This window comes from Neomonachus schauinslandi, chromosome 7 (genome assembly GCF_002201575.2).
Source record: "Neomonachus schauinslandi chromosome 7, ASM220157v2, whole genome shotgun sequence".
Classification (NCBI taxonomy): Eukaryota; Metazoa; Chordata; class Mammalia; order Carnivora; family Phocidae; genus Neomonachus; species Neomonachus schauinslandi.
In genome coordinates, this window is record NC_058409.1 from 45868092 (window position 1) to 45889744 (window position 21653).

The following is a 21653-nucleotide window of genomic DNA, read 5'->3' on the forward strand; positions in this document are numbered from 1 at the left end:
AATAAAATCCTTTTTTAAAAAAAATAAATACTCAAATTTAATAGAAATTTTTTACTGCTGTCATCATTGCAACAGAGTTAAGACTGACTGTCTCTATTTATTTTTCCTCCATGTAATCATTCCTTTATAAGAGCTAATGTCTGTTTTGGTTGTACATTAAAGAGGAATCCTATCTCATCAGCAGAAAATAGACTCCCACTGTCATATTTATCTATGGCCTACTGCTTCCAAGCCAGTCTTCAGCAGATATGAGAGATATAGATGCCTCATCATTTAGATAACATAATAGTAACATGATCCTGAGTTAACATGGTATTGAGAGTTGAGGTTGACATCAACTCTTACTGTAGTATAGTTTCATTAGTTTTTTCTTAAAAAAAAAAGTTAGAAATGTTATTTGCTCTGAGATGGTTTGAATTGGCTAGATCAGTTTAGGGTTTTATTTTCTAATTTGGTATGTATTACTCGTATCACATTTTTACCAATTTTACGTCCTTTGGTTCTAATTTTTAAGAAATTCATAAATAATTGATAAGGGACCTGTACATTCTTTGGCCGTATTTCTTTCTTTTTCACTAACAGATAACTTTTGCCTTTTGAGGAATTATGAACTAAGTATTTTTTTCTTTTATGCCAGAACTTTTATTTTACACATTCTTTAACAGGAAACACAATAAAACATGAGCATTCTAATAATGTGAAAGTTGAGAAAATTGGCTTGGTATCTCTAGGTACTATTATGGACTGAACTGTCTCCCCGCCCCCATATCCATATGTTGAAGCCCTAACCCCTAATGTAACTTTATTTGGAGTAAGGGCCTTTAAGGAGGTAATTAAGGTTAAAAGAGGTCATAGGATCGGGCCCTAATCCAATAGGTATGTTGTCTAATTCCTCCAAAAAGAGAATGCCTTTGCATCTAATTAGCCTTCTCTACAAACACAGAGAATAGAGATGAGATACCAGCAGAGACACTGCCAGTTTGAACTGAAGGGGACAGAGGGAAGAAAGGCTTTTAAATTTATGGGATCCTATAAAACAGGACAAGAGAGCTACCCAGCTGTGAGCATATCTTATCCTTCAAGAAAAGGGAAGAATGACCCTGAGGGTAACTGAGATCAGCAGGATGGCCACTGCCTTTGCAGGCCCTGAGTACACAGGCCCAGGGGCCAAGGCTATGCCCTCCTGAGTTTCATACTGTGGGGCCTCCTGTGCAGTTTCGTCTGGCCAGGCTGTCATTGCCCATAGCCTCGGGGGCAAGACTGCCTCCCATGGTCAAGGTACCGAGCCACCTGTGCAGTGGACAGAAGACAAAACCACCACCTCGGTGGGCCCTCAAGGGCAGAGCAGTGAGCGCAAGAGAATTATTTTTGAGCCTTAATATCCAATGAAATTTGACTTGCTGGGTTTTAGACTTGCCTGGGACTTGTCTCCTCTTTTCTTTCAGATTTTTCTCTTTACACTGACTTTTTTTTTAAAGCTGAACACATCAGTCAGACAACAAAAAAAGACCTTTTTGTATTTCATGCATAGAACGGAGTCTGCCCTCTGCCTGTCCCACCATTGTATTTTAGAAGCACATAATTGTTCTGGTTTCACAGGTTCACAGCTGTAGAAGAGTTTTGCCTCAGCAATACTTCAAATGTCACCCATAGTTGACTTAGATGCTACTTGGAATTGATTCTGGAATGGGTTAAGATTTTTGTAGCTATTAGGATAGGGTGCATGTATTTTGCATGTGAGGAGGCCATGCATTTTGGGTACCAGAGGAAGAAATGTTATGGACTGAACTCTGCCCCCCCCCCCCCACCTACCCCACCAAATCCATCTGTTCAAACACTAACCCCCAATATGATGGTATTTGGAGAAAGGGCCTTCAAAGATGTAACTAAGTTTAAATGAGGTCATAAGGGTAAGGCCATAATCTAATAGGACTGTTATCCTTATAAGAATGGGAAGAGGCACCAGAAATGGACAGTGGAAAGGCCATGTGAAGATCCAGGGCAAAAGCAGCTGTCTGGAAGGTAGAGAGACCCAAATTCCTGGCACCCTGATAGTGGATTTCTAGTCTCCAGAACTGTGAGCAAATAAATTTCTCTTGTTTAAGCCACCCAGTCTGTGGTATTCTGTTACAGTATCCCAAGTAAACCAAAACAGGTATCATACCTGTTCTACAATGTAGAAATTGTTCTTATATTTAAAAAAACTATATCAAATTTCAGAGGAAGAGCTATTTTGAATTATTTAAGTAACCAAGGCAAAAATAAATTTACCTTGTTTTGTTAACGAATGCTAATAACTTTGAGTAAATAATGCTATTATTAGACATCAAAATAATTATATATTTTTTAATGGACTTTATTTTTAGAGCAGTTTTAGCTTAACAAAAAAAAAAGAAAATGAGCAGGAAGTAAAGAAAGCTCCCATGTATTCTTCTCCCCCTGTACAGTTTCTCCTATTAACATCTACTGTTAGTGTGATAACGCTTGTTATAATTAATGAACGGATATTGATATATTATTAACTAAAGTCCACTGTTTACATTAGGGTTTGCTCTTTGTGTTGTATATGGTTCTGTAGGTTTTAACACACATATAACATCATGTATCCACTATTCTAGTATTCTAAACTGTAGTTTCGCTGCCCAAAAATTCCCCTGTGTTCCACCTATTCATCCCTCCCTCTCTCTGCCCAAATATTAGGTAATAATATATAAAGATGATGAAACTGCTGGAAATCACTAATTTAAAACTGTCTCTTTTTTTACTATTTTGATAGAAAAGTTAGAATACAAAGTTCTATGCATGAAACACAAAAATGGTTTTTTGTTGTTGTCTGATGTGTTAAACTTGAAGTTGGGGTGAAGAGTAGCACATTGCGCACTATTATGCTTATGTGAGGGGTCTTAACATTAGGTTTTTCTATCTTGACCCATTCCAACTTGTTCAGGATTTGGATTACAAAAGGCTTCTTTAGCATTTAACCAATTCTTTGGTGGTGAAAGGGGCTAGGACTGTATCCATGTATAAACTGATTTTTGGCACATCAGTTTTATAATGAGAGACCAGCAGGGGCACATTGCTACATTTTCTGTATTCTCCAATTTTTCCTTGGTAAAGGGTAAGTAATCCCGCTCTAAACAGAGGTAGGAAAACACATCTCTGATTCCTAGTCCCATTCCCACTGGAATTCCTTTACTTTCACCTATCATAAAAACTGACCTCGTAACCAGGACTAGATGATGAAAGTTGCCACTATAGATATTGCTCCATATTGAGCATTCTTTACCCACTGTTCTCAAATAGAGGCAACCGTGGGATTATATGGTAGGGGAGAGGGAAACAGGCACTGACTTAAAGTCACTGCAAGTTTTTAAAGTAATTTTTATATTGAAAGTTGTTACATAGAGAAAAGGAAATGGATCACAAGTGTACAGCCTGATGAATTTTCACAAAGTGAGTACATGTACCAGTAAGTAAGTACCCAGACTGAGAAACCAATACTACATTAGAATTAGTACATTACTAGTACTGCAATACCTTATTTTTAAATGTAACATTGTGTTCTAGAAGATTTCTTTGAGCAGCACACTATGTCCTTCCAATAAGGAAAACAGGTGAGAGAATATTTTCCATGATTTTTATTCTTACCATGTAAACTGGTAAGAAATGTACTTGGGGAAGGGGGTGTCCTTCTGCTCACTACTAATACTGGAAGTATTGAATGTAAATCAGAAAGTTGAATTCCGGGGCGCCTGGGTGGCTCAGTCCGGTAAGGGTCCAACTCTTTTGATTTCAGCTCAGGTCATGATCTCAGGGTCATGAGATCAAGCCCCGGGCCAGGCTCCGTGCTCAGGGTGGAGTCGGCTTGGGATTCTCTCTCTCCCTCTTCCTCTGCCCCTCCCCCTGCTCAAGAGCGCATGCTCTCTTTCTCTTTCTCTCTTTAAAATAAATAAATAAAATCTTTTTTTAAAGTTGAATTTAAACATTTTAAGCCAAATACATATACCGATATATGAAAGTTTTATATACAGTACCACGTAAATAAAAGTGATGTAGTTGAGATGAAAATCAAGAGAATGAGCAATGTGGTAAGGGAACAAAGAAATCGTGTGTGCGTGCGTGCACGCGCGTGCGGTAGAAATGTTTATCCAGACATTTTCTCCTCAGTATCAAGAACAAACTTGCTAACCACTGTGATTTATGTAGTCCTAAGAAGATGGAAACATCTGCAGCACAAAAAAGAAAAAAAAGGATATCGTTTATTAGAAAAGAAATTTAGTTTCGTTTTCACTTATTAACTCTTTTCTGTCCTTAAACCTTTTAAGTTCCTTCTATTGTGTTAGCTAGTAGTTCTGCTATGAAGTTGAATAATATGGTGAATAGTGAGCATCATTGTCTTCTTTTCTTGATTTTCAGGGGATACTTTTAAAAGTTTTGTGATCAAGTATTATAATTACTAAAGTTTTCAATAAATTCCCTCCTTGTCAAGTTAAGGAAACTTCCTTCTATTTCTACAATGCTAAGTATTTTCATTTTTTAATGGTGATTAAGTGTGGAATTTCACAAGTTTTATTTTACGTCTTTTAAGGTGGTTGTGTGGTTTTTTTCTTTGAATCTTTTAGTTTGTTGAATATATTGAATAGATTTCTTTTCTATTTTGTACCTTCCTTGAATTTCTGAAAATAATCTTAGTTGGTCAAAATACTTTTTTCTTTTAATTGATGGGTTCTGTTGGCTACTATCTTATTTAGGCTTCTAGCATCTATGTTCATAAATAAATTGGTATATAATTTTCTTATACTCACCTTGTTTTATGTATCCTTGTCTACCTGATAGGTAAAAGTTATATTTTCGGAGCTAGTCTTTCTTTTATATAAGTTATATAGTTACATAAGTTATAAAGACTACCCATTTCTTAAAGGATCAGTAAAATTTGCCAATTAGATCATTTTTGTCTGGACCTCCCTCCCTATTTTTTATGGGTTTTGGAGACAATATTTTGAGTTCTGTTTTAGTTTTTAAAGTTGTTAAGTGGTTTATTCATGTTTTCTAATTTTAGGTTAATTTTTAAAATTGATAATTTTGTCCACTTCAGGTCCAGTTTAAGCTCATGAACAACAGCGAAAGTGAGCAAATCTTGAAGACCCAGGAGTGTGGAATTAGTTCTGTACCAAATACTGATATTTTACCAGGAAAAGTGGTAAATAGAAATAGACAGGAATGAAGCTTCTTTATGGAGTTTATAATTCAGTTGTTAGCTTTACAGAAAATTTCAGCTTAATTCATTATAAATACATTTCTTCATAGGGACTCATACATCCTTCTTAAATATTTTAAAAGGTATTGGTGAGAAATAAAATTTTCATAGGCAACATTTTGGGGACAGCAGTTTTACATAAAATAGAAGTTCTCAAAATGTGGTCCATAGTCCCTTGTGTCTCTAAGACCTTTCAGAGAATCTGGCCAAACTGTTTTCTTGGTAATATTAAGATGTCATTTGCCTAAAATTTTGTAATGTGTTAACATTTTCATTAATGCAAAAACAATAGTGATTAAAACTCCTGGTCCCTTAGGAGAATCAAGGCATTGATGACAAACTATACTAGTAGTCATTTTATTCTTCACTACCCTCATATGCAGTTAAAAAAACTGCTTATTGAAGTGGTACATATTATTGATCTTAAATCTTTCCTCTGAAATACCTTTTTAATGCTCTATGTGAGTAAAAAAAGAAAGACTGCATAAAGCACTTTTTTTTTTTTTTTTTTTTTTAAGATTTTACTTATTTGTCCAGGAGAGAGAGAATGAGAGAGAGAGCGCGAGCGCACACACAAGCAAGGCGAGGGAGAAGCAGCCTCCCCGCTGAGCAAGGAGCTTGATGCTGGACTTGATCCCAGGACGCTGGGATTATGACCTTAGCTGAAGGCAGATGCTTAACCAACTGAGCCACCCAGGCGTCCCTGCATAAAGCACTTCTACAGTATGCTAAAAGCTGATGGTGGTCTTGAGGAAAAGCCCTTTCAGGTGTTTTAGTTGAGAGCTGAACCATACACCTTTCCATGGCATACCATTTTTACTTAAATGATTGACAAACCATGGTTCTTTGGACTTGGATATTTGGCAGTCTTTATTTCAAGTGATGGAATTTTAGCTTTAAACAAAAATGAGCACTTTGGAAAACTTGTATCCACCACTATGAGCTTGACTATGGCCCAATATTTAAATAACTTTTTTGCTGGGGGTGGTGGTGATATTAACTCATGTGACCTTTGTGATATTCTGTAATGAAATGTGTTGATATTTGGGAGATATGCATAACTCAAGAAAACATTATTTTCCAAATGCCCAGTGCATTGAGGAAATACCAGAAAGTGATGAGAGTATCAGGATAGGTAGTGAGGTACAGCCAAGGGGAAATCTATGAACAGGCAACATGGAGAAAATCAAGCAGGTATTAGTAGCTAGCTTGGTCCAAGAGACAGGTGTGGGATAGGAGATAAGAAGGTTAGCATGACAAAGACTGACATGGTGGGAAGAACTAGGGTCCAAGGGCAGCATTCCATGTTAGAAAAATGTATATATCTGATCTGACCAGAACTGGAGTAAGAAATGAGGACTAGGATTTGTGAGAAAAGCAGCCAGAGACTACTATGCCTGAATTCTTTTTTTTTTTTTTTTTAATTTATTTTAGAGAGCCAGAGAAAGAGGGAGAGAGAGAGTGAGTGTAAGCAGCGGGAGGGGCAGAAGGAGAGGGAGAGAGAGAATCCTCAAGCAGACTCCCCACTGAGCGCAGAGCTCTATGCACGGCTTGATCCCATGACCCTGAGATCATGACCTGAACAGAAATCAAGAGTCAGACGCTTAACTGACTTAGCCACCCAGGCACCCCATACCTGAATTCTTAAGGCCTTACGCACTTGTAAGTTGCACTGTAGTCATATGAACAATAATATCAGAATTCTACAGTTTGTCCTCTGCATCTGTTGACTCAGAACCCAGCCCCTCTGAACAGTCCCTGTATGTATTTCTGAGCATTGTGAGACAGCCATATGCACTCGGCAGTTAGTTCATTTTTGTATTGTACTATTTGCCAAGATCACCTATCTCTGTTCCTTTTTTGTTTGCTTCTGTAGTACTCTAGTTGCTACCCCAAAGTCCTCAAAGTATTAAAAAGCTATGTGGTGCAGATGTGTGCTACCCAAAATTGTTTGGACCCCAGGGTATCACAGAGTTAAGAAACCAGTTTGCACTAGTTTACTTATACAGTTCCCTCTTCCTAGAACTACTACTAGCATCTAGGGTGCTGAGGTGGGATGAGTTTGAGTTATCAGCCAATGAAGATGCTGTGTTCAGATTTATTCAAAGACTACCATTTTGTTAATAGGTTCATTTACCATATTTGACTCTTTTAGCATAAATTCTTTGACAGAAGCCACCTCAGCTCTCTTATATCGCTGTTGGGTAACCTCCAATTCTCCTTTTAAGCTAAGATATATATATATATATATATAAACATAGCTTTATTTCTTGGGCTCCTCACATTTTACAATAGGATCTCTATTTGATTTATCCCACTGACAGTTGGCCAGACATACTTAACACTTGGTATTGGAAAAAGACTTTGTGTGAGCTGAGCTGTCTCCCAGATCTTGTTGATTCGATTTCAACAAACGTTTGTTGAGTGTCTTTTTTGGTGCCAGGTACCATGTTTGGTTGGAAGAATATAGAGTTGAATAGAATACTGTGCTTTTTAGGAACTTGTAGTTATTGATAGGACACACGTACGCAGAGATAAGTGTGATGCAGCATGACTAGTGCTGCCATAGAGGTGTGTGTGAAGTACTATAGGAACATGGAAGACGGTGTAATTGTATTTTCCTGGGAAGCATCTGTGAAAGAAAAATTTGAGTTTAGCCTTAAAGGGTAAAAAGTGTTTCTTAACATAAAGTCAGGGGAAAGAGAAATGATATTATAGGAAGAGAGAACAGCAAATTGAAAGTATGAACGCGAAAAAGGTAATTTTAGGGAAGCGCACAAAGATCTGCATTAGTGTTGGTGGAGTGTTCATGGAGGGGATGCCAAGATTTGAGAAACAGTTGGGAGTCCGATTTTAAGGGTATAAAGAGGCTTTGGTTTTTGCTTTTTGCTTTTTTTTTTTTTGAAGAAGAAAGACTATATGATATTCTTACTCTCCTTATAGAAAATATTCCTTGTACAAAGAGGCAATCAAAAAGTATGCAGCCAAAAGTATTGAAAAAAGGCAGTATAGAGGATTATATAAGTATGCCAGGACATTGAATTGGTAAAAATACTATGACTTTTAAAAATTTTGAGTTATTAATGTATGTGGTAAAAAAAATTTTTTTTAACTTTTCCTTTCGAGATAGTTGTAGATCTGACTGTGAATTGTGAATTATAGATTCATGGAGAGATCCTGTATACCCTTCAAATCATTTACTTTATTCAGATCTCACCAATTACATGCACTCGTGTGTGTGTGTGGGGGGGGGTGTATTTAGTTCTGGGCAGTTTATCACATGTATAGATTCATATGAACACCGCTGCAGTCAGATTCAGAACAGTTTCATCACAGAGATCCCTTGAGCTACACCTAAGGGACCTTTTTTGACATATGGAGCATAGACTGTATTCTGTAGGGTGGTGTCTCTCAAAGTGTGGTCTTTGGATCACCCTAATAATAACCTAGTGTGCTTGTTAAATATGCCACTTCCTACCATAGAAACATTGAACTAGAACCTCTGGGAATGTGGCCCTGTGACCTACATTGAAATAAACTCCCCCAGGTGCTGAGTATACCATGCTACTAAGGGATAACTTTGAGCTCAGATCTGAGTGATAAGAATGAGGCACACACCTGTGAGGAGGAGGTCCCATCCAACTGCATGACACAAGTCACAGATGTAATTTGAAAATTGTAGTAGTCAAAGTAAAAAACAAGTGAAGTTAATTTTTACAAAATAGTCTACTTGACTCTATATTAAAAAATATTTCAGTGTGAAATTAATGTAAAAATATTGATATTTAGCATTCTTTTTTCCTACTAAATATTCAAAATCCACTGTGTACTTTATGCTTACTGCGCATCTCAGTTGAAATTAGCGACATCTGAAGTGCTCAGTAATACAGCTGACTAGTGGCTACCCTATGGGGTAGCACAGATCTAGACAGCAAACAGCCAGTACAAAGGCCCTTGAAAGAGATTCATTTAGAGATGTGCAGTTGACATCTGGAAGTGGAATTATTTCTCTAGAGCTTTGGAATAAGACAAAAATGAGATATACAGATTTAGAAATCATTGATGTAAGACTTGTCACACAGTGTAATTATCAGTGATTTTCAGTGAATACTGATTAGACTCACCTACAGGATTTTTTCTAATTACATACTTGCATCCCAAGAAAGCATGGAAAAATGTTGATATGTGGGGGAGGGGTGGAGGAACCGGGAGATGTGTGTGGATGTTAGGGAGAGGGGGGAACATAGGCAGATAGGGAGTTTCTCCATCATTGATTCTGATAGGACCCCTCCTTGCAAGTCCCCACTCTTGGCTGAGAGCCGCTTGTGGTTAAAAGGGAGATGAGGACATAAGACACTAAGAATGAAGAGAGGAGAAAGGAGTGCCAAAGAGGAGAGGGTTTCAACAATGAAGAAAGGCACATCAAACAGGAGGAGATAGGACATTTGCAAATTAAGATATTATTGAAATTATTGAGGACATAGTTTAAACAGGGTAGGCAATTGGACTGAGTTGGGCTCTGACGATGTCCGTGGAGACAGAACTGGGATTAGCTGCAAGAGGGCCATGCTGTGCCCTCCCAGGCAGGGGTAGATGGGCTGCAAGAGGGGCATGCTGTGCCCTCCCAGGCAGGGTTCCTTAAATCCTTTAAATGTGGTTAAGGTTCATCAGTGTTCCCTCTTTTATCGTCCTTAACAGCTGTTCCAATTTAGTTAATAGCTTCTGTAATACATCTCTGTCTTCACCCTGACCATACTTTAAAAAGTGCCCACTCCTAATTCCCTCCCCATCTCCAAATAAGTTAAAATTTCTAGGAGTGGGGCCTAGGCATCATTTTTTAAAGCTTCTCAAGCGAATGTAATGATCTCAGGTGGAAAACTGTTGAGCTATAGCACAGTGAGTACCTCTAAGACAGAAAATACATGTTACTCAGCTTGTTGCCCCCCCGGAGTTTGACTCACTGTTTGGCATTTGATTAGCTGTCAGTAAATGTTGAATGAATGAATGAATGAAAAATGACAGAGCTAACAAATGGGGAAATGTGGCCAGGGAAGTTAGTCAGTCCCTTATGGACAGCTTAGTAGACATTTCCTTTATTTCGAATAAACTGTTACCAGGCTAGTTAATAAATATACTCCACCTATTTTGGGATCCTTATTAGTGTGAAACTCTTCTGCCAGAATGGTCTAATTTACATTATTTACATAAAAATCTCAGGTATAAAAATAGACTACGCAATTGGTAGGGCTGTTCTCTAAGTCTTTTTGTTTGACTCCATATACCACAAGATGTAGTATAGTAACTATTCCATTGAGTACGATATACAAGAGAAATTACTGCATTCAGGATAAGGAATTTTTGCCATCAATTTAAAATAAGTACTCCCCATTTTCACATAATTAACTACAACTCAATAAATTCTATTATATTTCAAATTTAATGCTGTGGGTATTTAAAACTTCCTGTTTAGAAGAATATTTATAGTTCTTTGTTAGGACTCTTTTAAAGCCACTGCATTAACTTACCTTTTTTTTTTTTTTTTAAAGATTTTATTTATTTGACAGAGAGAGACATAGCGTGAGAGGGAACACAAGCAGGGGGAGTGGGAGAGGGAGAAGCAGGCTTCCCACCGCGCAAGGAGCCCGATGAGGGGCTCAATGAGGGGCTCGATCCCAGGACCCTGGGATCATGACCTGAGCCGAAGGCAGATGCTTGACGACTGAGCCACCCAGGCTCCCCTGCATTAACTTACTTAATTGGCCCTTCAGCAGTTGCCTTTTATGACTTTTAGTGAGAGAAAGGTGGAAATAAATAGACATAATATGTTCTGCAAAAATAAAATAAGCCGGTAGTCACTAACAAAATGCATCATCATCATAATTAAATGGAATTTTCAATCCAGGACATAGTTTATAGAGTGCCACTAGCCTAAGACCTGGTAACTAGTAGGCACCTCATTAAATGATAATTCTCTTTCTTCTGATCCACATGTAGCTAATGTTGTGGTTACGGTTTAGAAAATCACATTTAATCTGACACAGTTCAACATTTTAAAAACTGTATTAATTTTTCCACAGATGAAAAGAAGTGAAGAATTGATAACTCAAAATCATAATCAAGAAGACATAAGTATTCTTCGTTGTTGGAAATGTAAAAACTGTATAGCAAGTTCTGGTTGTTTGATGAAATATCTTGAGAATCAAGTGATTACGGTGAGTACTGGGAGCTCCGGTCTTGAAACACTTTCCTAGTATCCAGATGCTGTGGGCACCATCACTGGTGCACACCTATCCTTTAACACTTGGCTTAGGTTCTTTTACCTTATTTTACTTTACCACTGGAAACATTTCAAAGGGATGTTCCGAAGGCATCCCATCTTCCATGGCTAAAATTAATTGCACCTTTACCTGCTAACATTAACATGCCCTTAAAGTTTGAAGTGCAATATTTTAGATGTAAGTTGAAGATAATGGTCAGTGTTTTTCGTATCCCCACCATGAATGAACCTTAGTCATAATTAAGTTCAAGATCCTGGTAAGAAATGGAAAACCTATTTTTTTTATATATGTATAAATACATATGTATATATTTGTGTGCATATATATATATATTCAATATGGGCCTAGAAGAGGAAGTTAATGTGTAATTTGAAAGTCAATAGGAAAATCTAAATATTTAAAAGCATTTAATTGGACATCCGGGTAAAAATAAATGGTTTTTAAACGATAAAAATAAAATTCCTAAACTGCTCTAAGCATTATGGAAGAGGCAGTATGAGAGAAATACAAACTAGATAGTAATCCATAGACTTTATAGGGAGCTCTCCTTTCAATACAATGGCTATAATCACCTGTCATTGTTTGTTTCCCCTTCTTTGAGAGACACTCAGATTTTGGTTTTTGTTAGTTTTGGTTTTTTGCCTCAGCCATGTGTAATCATGATTATTTCCTTACCACCCTAACAAATTACCCAACTGGAATTGATAATAGTAGATAATTTTAGTTGCATACTTACTACATACCAGATACTTCTCAAAAACTGGCAAAACATTTTAACTGGGGGGAGAAAACTTTTGCTAAGAGTATTTTGCTGGGTATTATTTACATAGAGTAAAAAAAAAAATTAAGTATACAAATTGATAAATTTTTTCAGTCCTTCCTGCTGTGAATCAGATCAAGGTATAAATTCCCATCACTCCAGAAAGTTGTCTTACCCTGTTCCAGCCAGTTCTCTCCTCTCCTCTCTCTCTCTCCCTCCCTCTCATAGGACAATCACTATACTGATGTGTCTATCACCGTGCACGGGTTTTGCCTGTTCTTCACCTTCATTCACATGGAAACATACAGCATGTACTCTTTTGTACCTGACTTATTTTTCTTAGCATGATGTTTTAGAGATTCATTTATGTTTTGTATTTGTAGTTTTTTGGGGGTTTTTGTTTTGTTTTTACTGAGTAATGCCATTTATCATTTATGGGTATACCACAATTTATCAATTTTTGTCTCTTGTTGGATATTTGAATTTCTAGTTTTGGGTTATGAATAAAACTTCTATCAATATTCTTGTAAAAGACTTTCTGTGTGTTTTGTTTTTTTCTTTTTTGGTATATATATATAGGAATAAATTCTGAGGGCCCACAGAATAGGTATTTTTTTAAAAAATCTATTTACCAAATACTAGTATAACATTGCTAAGTCAGGCATTGTTTCTAAATGCTTTACAAATATTAATTCACTTTATAGGCATGCAAATCTCAACTGCAATCCTAAAAGGCAGTAACTAGGCCTTCTCATGCCTGCCTTTTTCTGTCATGCAAAATCTAAATTAGGGAGCTTTCCAGGGTTCTGTTGGGAAGTCAGTCACAGTCCTTCATGTTCCAAGCTGAATCTTCCTAAACTTCATTGGTCAGTATTCCTTCCTGGGTCGTTAGAGCAGGTATATTTTAATTTTTTTTTAGAAACTGGTAGCGATTTTCCAAAGTGAATGTTAATTTCAAACAGCAATGATGAGAATTTCAGTTGCTCTACATCTTTGTCAGCCCTTTTTCAGACTTTGTAATTTTAGCCATTCTGGTAGATGTATACTGGTATATCATTATTGTTTTAATTTGTATTTCCCGACTGATAAATGATGTCAAGTACCTTTTTATGTGTTTATTGATTAGGCATTGTTTTAAGTGTTTCATATTATTCCTTATGTATAAGAATAGACTGTCTCGAGGGAGATAATCTGCACTTCATAGATAAGGAAACTGAGGCACAATTAAATAATTTGCCCCAGACGATACTTTTTCTAAGCAGTGCAGCTAGAATTGGACCTGACATTGAAGGGCTGGGGCAAGTAGTCTAAACTGCACCCTCTCTTTGCTCCCTTTGTTCCTCCCTCAGGATATCATGCAATTTCACACCTTCTCAATATGGTGGCTGATACTTTTATTTACCTGCAGAACTCTGAGTCATTAATTCATTTAATAGTTATTTAATGAGCCAGAAAATTTTAAGTGCTACTTTAGGAGGTATTGGCATGGGTTGTGGAAGAGAGTGATGCAGAATACAAAAAAAAAAAAAAAACATTCTAGTTCTCTAGGAGCTTTATTTTGTATTTATTTTTTATTTTATTTTTTTTAGGAGCTTTAAACCTAGTTGAAAACAGGCCAAGCAGCGTATCCTGATTTGATAAGTACAGTAACAAAGGGATGTGAACCAACTGCTCCCTGGGCTAGTTATGGAAGGCTTCCCAGAAGAACAAAAAAAATAAATAAAATAAACACACACACACATAAAACTTTTTAAGTATAATTTGTAAGCCATAAAATTCATCCATTGTAAGAATACAGTTAAATGATTTTTAGTAAATTTTGAGTTGGGCAGCCATCACTACAATATAGTTTAAAAACTTTCCATTACTCCAGGCATTTTCCTTAGGCCCATTTGCCCTGCACCCATGCCCAGCCCCAGGTAACCACTGACCTGCATTTTTGTCAGCATAGCTTCATATTTAAAATAAAATGTATATTGGGGCGCCTGGGTGGCTCAGTCGTTAAGCGTCTGCCTTCAGCTCAGGTCATGATCCCAGCGTCCTGGGATCGAGCCCCGCGTCGGGCTCTCTGCTCGGTGGGAAGCCTGCTTCTCCCTCTTCCACTCCCCCTGCTTGTGTTCCCTCTTTCTCTGTGTTTCTCTCTGTCAAATAAATAAAATCTTAAAAAAAATAAATAAATAAGATGTATATGTATACTTTTATATATATACATAGACATATACAGCTATTGAAACTGTCTTATAAGATAAAAAATACATAAAATAATTTATGTTAAATATATATTTATAGAAATAAATCTATATTCAATGTTTGTATTTCCATAAAATATTAAAATATACACATGCAAAATAAGACATACATACATAAAACCTACTAAAAACTAAGCTTCAGAATAAGTCAGTGTCATTGTTAAGTCTAGGAGAAGGAGTCTGTAATCAAGGATCCTAAAGGGGCTTCTGAGGTAGTGGTCATATATTAATTAAACTGAGTAGTGGGTATATTGGTATTTGTTTCTCTTTCAATCTTTCTTTAAACTATAGAAACGCTTTACATTTTACAAATGGAAACATTTCATAAAAATTACTAACGAACAAGAGGTCAGTTTTAATTAAAGGAAACTAAAATAAAATACGGATTCTAAACATAATTTTATCAGATACTATGCTGAAAGAATGCTAAATTTATCACCTATTATCTTTATTGCCTACAAAACTATGCAGTTAAAAATACATGTGTATATAAAACTAATGATGTAATGTATGGGGATTAACATAAGAATAAAAAAAAGAAAAAAAAATACATGTGTATAAAATTGTTTCTGAAAGTGTTGTGTTGTTTTAATTTCTGTAAATGAAATCACACTGTAAGTGGGTCTTCTTCCAGGAATTGTTGCTTTCACTTAAATCGCCATGTTTAGTACAGTTCCCGTTTGTTCTCACTTTGGTGTAGTATTCCGGCGAATTGACATATCAGTGTATAATTCATTCCACCTTTGATAGACATTTGAGTCTTATAGAGTTTTGCTCTTATAAATAGTACTGTTGTGAGCTCTTGTACATACCTTGGCACACATGGGCAGGAGCGAAGTTGTAAGAGTAAATGCAGCAGCGTCCTCAGGCGTGTGCCCACTCCGCCTCACTGGGCAGCGCTAAGCTGTTTCCACTGACAGTGTTACCAGCGGTGGTTGAGCATTGCTTATCACCCCCCATCGTCCCTAGCACTCAACATCTTACCTCTGAGGCTCTTTGTGTTTTCTGTAAAAGGGTATTTTTTTTTCTTGCCTATTTTTTAGTAGGTGGTTTTGCTTTGGTTTCTTAAAGGTTTTTTTGTTTTTGTTTGTATTCTAAATACTAATCCTTTATTGATTTGTCTATTGCAAATATCTTTGGCCAGTTTGTGTAACTTGTATTTCACTCTTTGTGGTAATTTTTAATGAACAGAAGTTCATCATGTACTTAGTTGAATTTATTAGTCATCTCCTTCGTGTTTTGTACTTTTTGTTTAAGAAATTCTTCTGTGCCCTGAGGGGAAGATTTTTTCCTTTCCTTTTACTGAATACCAAAGTTGACATTAGCAAGTTTCCTTCTGTCTTCCTCTGAACAACACATTTATTGCTCGTTCACCCTTACACTGAGATTATAACCCAACTTTATGTAGGAGGTCCCCTTAGAATCTCCTCACCCTGAGTGAACCTCGGACTGTGTTTCCTGTCTTCAGCACCCCATGCAGACTTGAAATGGCCCTCAGAAGAACATAGAAGATCAGGAAACTGGGAGACAGCATCCATAACTTTTGGCTCAAGGACCACATTTCTTTAGCCCTGTGCATGCCAGGAAATGGAGGTCTCACAGTCTGCTTTTCAGTCCCACAAAACTGGATACTGGCATCACAGTAACTTTTGCTGCAGAATAACCAAATGCCTTCAAAACCAAGCTTACTAGAGGAAACAGCACAGATGCAGCCATCACTTCTGCTTTCATAATACTGAGAAGGTCTATCAGCTTGGTGGAAGGTAGGTCATGTGTGGAACTTGAGCTGTAAGGGAATCTGGGACATTTGAACTTCAGCTTTCCAGCCACTGACAGGTAGTAAGGCATGCAAGAGGGAATTTGAAATGGAATTTTGAGACAGTTTACAATGTCCACAAGAGAAAAGGGGCTCCTACCCACCCTTTAGGCCTGAGATACATGAAATATGAGCAAGAACCAAAACCATAATCAACATAACAGAAACCCTAAAAAACATAAAAATGAAATGACAGAAATGCTCTCCATTTGTGAAGTCTTGGCCAGTGGTTAAGAATGGTATCTCCTCAGTTTTAGTTCTTTAGTCAGTTTTGATACAGCTTTGGACATTTCAAGTTTATATGGCTGATAGAACATTCCAATAGAGATTTGTAGGAGGCTGCGGATTCTAAGGATATGGGATTGAGAACAGAGAGATTGAGAACTAAAAGTGTGGATTTGAGAGTCATCAGCATACAAGCGGAGAGTGCAATTGTGACAGTACATGAGATCACCATGCGTGCTGCGAATGGAGTGAGAAAGAGGGCCTAGGAGCATTTAAAGGATGGACAGAAAAAAACGAAGTGCACACAGTAGAAAGAAAGAGGAGCAAGAAAGGTAGGACTGAAAATCAGGATACAGTGTTACACAATTCAGTGGATGAGTATCTCCTAGGAAGAGGGATTAGTTAATAGCACTGGGTATCGTGCGGCGACGTCAAAGACCAGACACGGGCTTCGGAGTGCAGGTTGTACACTGCACAGTTCTGCAGGGTGCTGGTCTGTGAAGGGTGCCCTCCAGATTTGGGTAGAATTGGCATACAAACTGGCCATATGTAGAGACCCTGCATGACAATTAATAGTGTACGTTGGCTTTAGCAAAGAGGAGGTCAAGGTTTACTGTAGTTGAGAGAGTTGAAGGCCAAGTACCAGGTTCTGGTGAGTTGAGGAAAATGGGAGACTGAGGAATGGTCCAACACTTAATTTAAAGCATTATAATTATTGGGTTATGACTCTTTTTCAGTTACAGACTGTGAGGTGGTTCAGCTTTAAAACTCCATTGCCAGCACCAAGGTGGCCATGAAATGATCACTGAATGTTGAATTGAGTATTGGGTTATACATCTCTCCCGCCTTTTTTGGCTACATATTTTGTTCATTTTCTCTCTGACTTTATTAACCTGATGTTATCTTTCTTTTGATGGCCATAATGTTGAAGTAAATCATATTGCTTATTTTTAAATATTTTTATGTTCCCTTTTGTTAGTGTCGGCATATATTTATTTCATACTTAATCTTTCCACATGCTGTAGACTTAATGGTATCTCCTCTACAAGCTCATGGTGAAGTCTTATTCCCTAGTGTGTTTGTATCTGGAGCTGGGTCTTTAGGAGGTAATTAAAGTTAAATGAGATCTTAAGGATAGGGCCCTAACCTGAAAAGACTGTGTCCTTATAAGAAGAAGAGAGAGATCTCTCTTTCCGTCCACCATGTGTGCTCTCAGTGAGAAGGGGGCCATCTGCAAGCTAAGAAGGGATGTCTTATCAGTATCTGAGCATGCTGCCACTTTGATCTCAGATTTCTAGCATCCAGAACCGTGAAGGATAAATGTCTTCTGTTTAAGCCACACAGGCTGTGGTATTTTGTTAAGGCAGCCCAAGCTAAGACACAACAAACAGTTCCAGTAATAGACACTAGAAATTCAAACAAGACCAGAAGAGAGATGCCCTGTCCTTGCGAAGCCTTTGGGATAGTGGTCGATCATAAATATTAATTTACTGGCCATGTTAATGGCAAAAAGGAAAAGTATAGGGAGCCATAGGAACAGGACATAAACAGGATTGAACTGACTTGTAACAGGAAGGCTTGTCTGAGGAAGTCACTTGTATGGAGATATGATGGATGAGTAGTGACAGCGGTACATGAGGTAGCACATTCTAAGCTTTGGGACCAGCATGTTGAAAGGCACTGTGGTGGAGAGGATGTGGGATATCCATGGAACTAGAAGATTTCCATGATTGGAGTTCAGAGATCAAGAGGGAGTTTGGCAAGACTTGAAGCTAGAAAGAAAACTATTAGATCACTTATGGTCTTGTAAACCAAATTAAGGACTTTGATCTTTATTCTAAGAGCTGGGAAGTTACTGAAAAGGAGTGATCGACCATTGAATTTTAAAGAGATTATTTTGGTTGTTGTGTGAAGAGTGAAATTTTTAGAAAGTTGATAAGATTGAATGTGGGAAGACCTTAAGTGAGGCTTTCAATAATTTTTGAATTCATTCTGACCTTTTGAGTAAAAAAAAGTTTTCACCCTGAAGTCCTTTCTTAGAGTACAAATAGAAAAGAAAAAAAAAAAAAAAGGCAGTGTAATAGAATTCAGTTCCTTTACATTCATAACACTTTAATAATGTAAATGACATTTTAAACCAAAGACTGTAATAAGAGATGAGGAAGGACATTATATCCTACTTAAAGGATCTATCCAACAAGAAGATCTAACAATTGTAAATATCTATGCCCCTAACATGGGAGCAGCCAATTATATAAGCCAATTAATAACAAAAGCAAAGAAACACATCGACAACAATACAATAATAGTGGGGGACTTTAACACCCCCCTCACTGAAATGGACAGATCGTCTAAGCAAAAGATCAACAAGGAAATAAAGACTTTAAATGACACACTGGACCAAATGGACTTCACAGACATATTCAGAACATTCCACCCCAAAGCAACGGAATACACATTCTTCTCTAGTGCCCATGGAACATTCTCCAGAATAGATCACATCCTAGGTCATAAATCAGGTCTCAACCGGTACCAAAAGATTGGGATCATCCCCTGACTATTTTTAGACCACAATGCTTTGAAACTAGAACTCAATCACAAGAGGAAAGTCGGAAAGAACTCAAATACATGGAGGCTAAAGAGCATCCTACTGAAGAATGAATGGGTCAACCAGGAAATTAAAGAAGAATTAAAAAAATACATGGAAACCAATGAAAATGAAAACACAACTATTCAAAATCTTTGGGACGCAGCAAAGGCAGTCCTAAGAGGAAAGTATATAGCAATACAAGCCTTTCTCAAGAAACAAGAAAGGTCTCAAGTACACAACCTAACCCCACACCTAAAGGAGCTGGAGAAAGAACAGCAAATAAAGCCTAAACCCAGCAGGAGAAGAGAAATAATAAAGATCAGAGCAGAAATCAATGAAATAGAAACCAAAAGAACAGTAGAACAGATCAACGAAACTAGGAGCTGGTTCTTTGAAAGAATTAACAAGATTGATAAGCCCCTGGCCAGACTTATCAAAAAGAGAAGAGAAATGACCCAAATCAACAAAATCATGAATGAAAGAGGAGAGATCACAACCAACACCAAAGAAATACAAGCAATTATAAGAACATATTATGAGCAACTCTATGCCAGCAAATTAGATAACCTGGAAGAAATGGAGGCATTCCTAGAGATGTATCAACTACCAAAACTGAAGCAGGATGAAATAGAAAACCTGAACAGACCTATAACCACTAAGGAAATTGAAGCAGTCATCAAAAATCTCCCAAAAAAACAAAAGCCCAGGGCCAGATGGCTTCCCAGGGGAATTCTACCAAACATTTCAAGAAGAATTAATACCTATTCTTCTGAAACTGTTCCAAAAAATAGAAATGGAAGGAAGACTTCCAAACTCATTTTATGAGGCCAGCATTACCTTGATCCCAAAACCAGACAAAGACCCCATCCAAAAGGAGAATTACAGACCAATATCCCTGATGAACATGGATGCAAAAATTCTCACCAAAATACTAGCCAATAGGATCCAACAGTACATTAAAAGGATTATTCACCATGACCAAGTGGGATTTATCCCTGGGCTGCAAGGTTGGTTCAACATCCGCAAATCAATCAATGTGATACAATACATTAACAAAAGAAAGAACAAGAATCATATGATCCTCTCAATAGATGCAGAAAAAGCTTTTGACAAAGTACAGCATCCTTTCTTGATCAAAACTCTTCAGAGTATAGGGATAGAGGGTACATACCTCAATATCATAAAAGCCATCTATGAAAAACCTACAGCGAATATCATTCTCAATGGGGAAAAACTGAGAGCTTTCCCCCTAAGGTCAGGAACGCGGCAGGGATGTCCACTACCACCACTGCTATTCAACATAGTATTGGAAGTCCTAGCCACAGCAGACAACAAAAAGAAATCAAAGGCATCCAAATTGGCAAAGAAGAAGTCAAACTCTCACTCTTTGCAGATGATATGATACTTTATGTGGAAAACCCCAAAGACTCCACCCCAAAACTGCTAGAACTCATACAGGAATTCAGTAAAGTGGCAGGATATAAAATCAATGCACAGAAGTCAGTGGCATTCCTATACACCAACAACAAGACAGAAGAAAGAGAAATTAAGGAGTCGATCCCATTTACAATTGCACCCAAAACCATAAGATACCTAGGAATAAATCTAACCAAAGAGACAAAGAATCTGTGCTCAGAAAACTATAAAATAGTCATGAAAGAAATTGAGGAAGACACAAAGAAATGGAAAAACGTTCCATGCTCATGGATTGGAAGAACAAATATTGTGAAGATGTCAATGCTACCTAGAGCAATCTACACATTCAATGCAATCCCCATCAAAATACCATCCACTTTTTTCAAAGAAATGGAACAAATAATCCTAAAATTTGTATGGAACCAGAAAAGACCCCGCATAGCCAGAGGAATGTTGAAAAAGAAAAGCAAAGCCAGCGGCATCACAATTCCAGACTTCCAGCTCTATTACAAAGCTGTCATCATCAAGACAGCATGGTACTGGCACAAAAACAGACACATAGATCAATGGAACAGAATAGAGAGCCCAGAAATGGACCCTCAACTCTATGATCAACTCATCTTTGACAAAGCAGGAAAGAATGTCCAATGGAACAAAGACAGTCTCTTCAACAAATGGTGTTGGGAAAATTGGACAGCCACATGCAGAAGAATGAAACTGGACCATTTCCTTACACCACACACAAAAATAGACTCCAAATGGTTGAAAGACCTCAATGTGAGACAGGAGTCCATCCAAATCCTAAAGGAGAACACAGGCAGCAACCTCTTCAACCTCAGCCGCAGCAACTTCTTCCTAGAAACATCGCCAAAGGCAAGGGAAGCAAGGGCAAAAATGAACTATTGGGACTTCATCAAAGCAAAGGAAACAGTCAACAAAACCAAAAGACAACCGACAGAATGGGAGAAGATATTTGCAAATGACATATCAGATAAAGGGCTAGTATCCAAAATCTATAAAGAACTCATCAAACTCAACACCCAAAGAACAAAGAAACCAATC

At 37.4% G+C, this 21653-nt stretch overlaps 1 protein-coding gene across 1 annotated transcript in view; it reads left to right on the top strand.

Annotated features, from left to right (window-relative positions):
• Nucleotides 1-11334: 11334 nt before the first annotated feature.
• The window catches only part of RNF180 (ring finger protein 180), a 152548-nt gene continuing 142229 nt past the window's right edge, over nt 11335-21653 (top strand). Inside the window, exon 1 of the mRNA XM_021701955.1 lies at nt 11335-11469. Coding sequence (XP_021557630.1) covers nt 11335-11469 — 135 coding nt within the window. The remainder of the gene's footprint in view (nt 11470-21653) is intronic.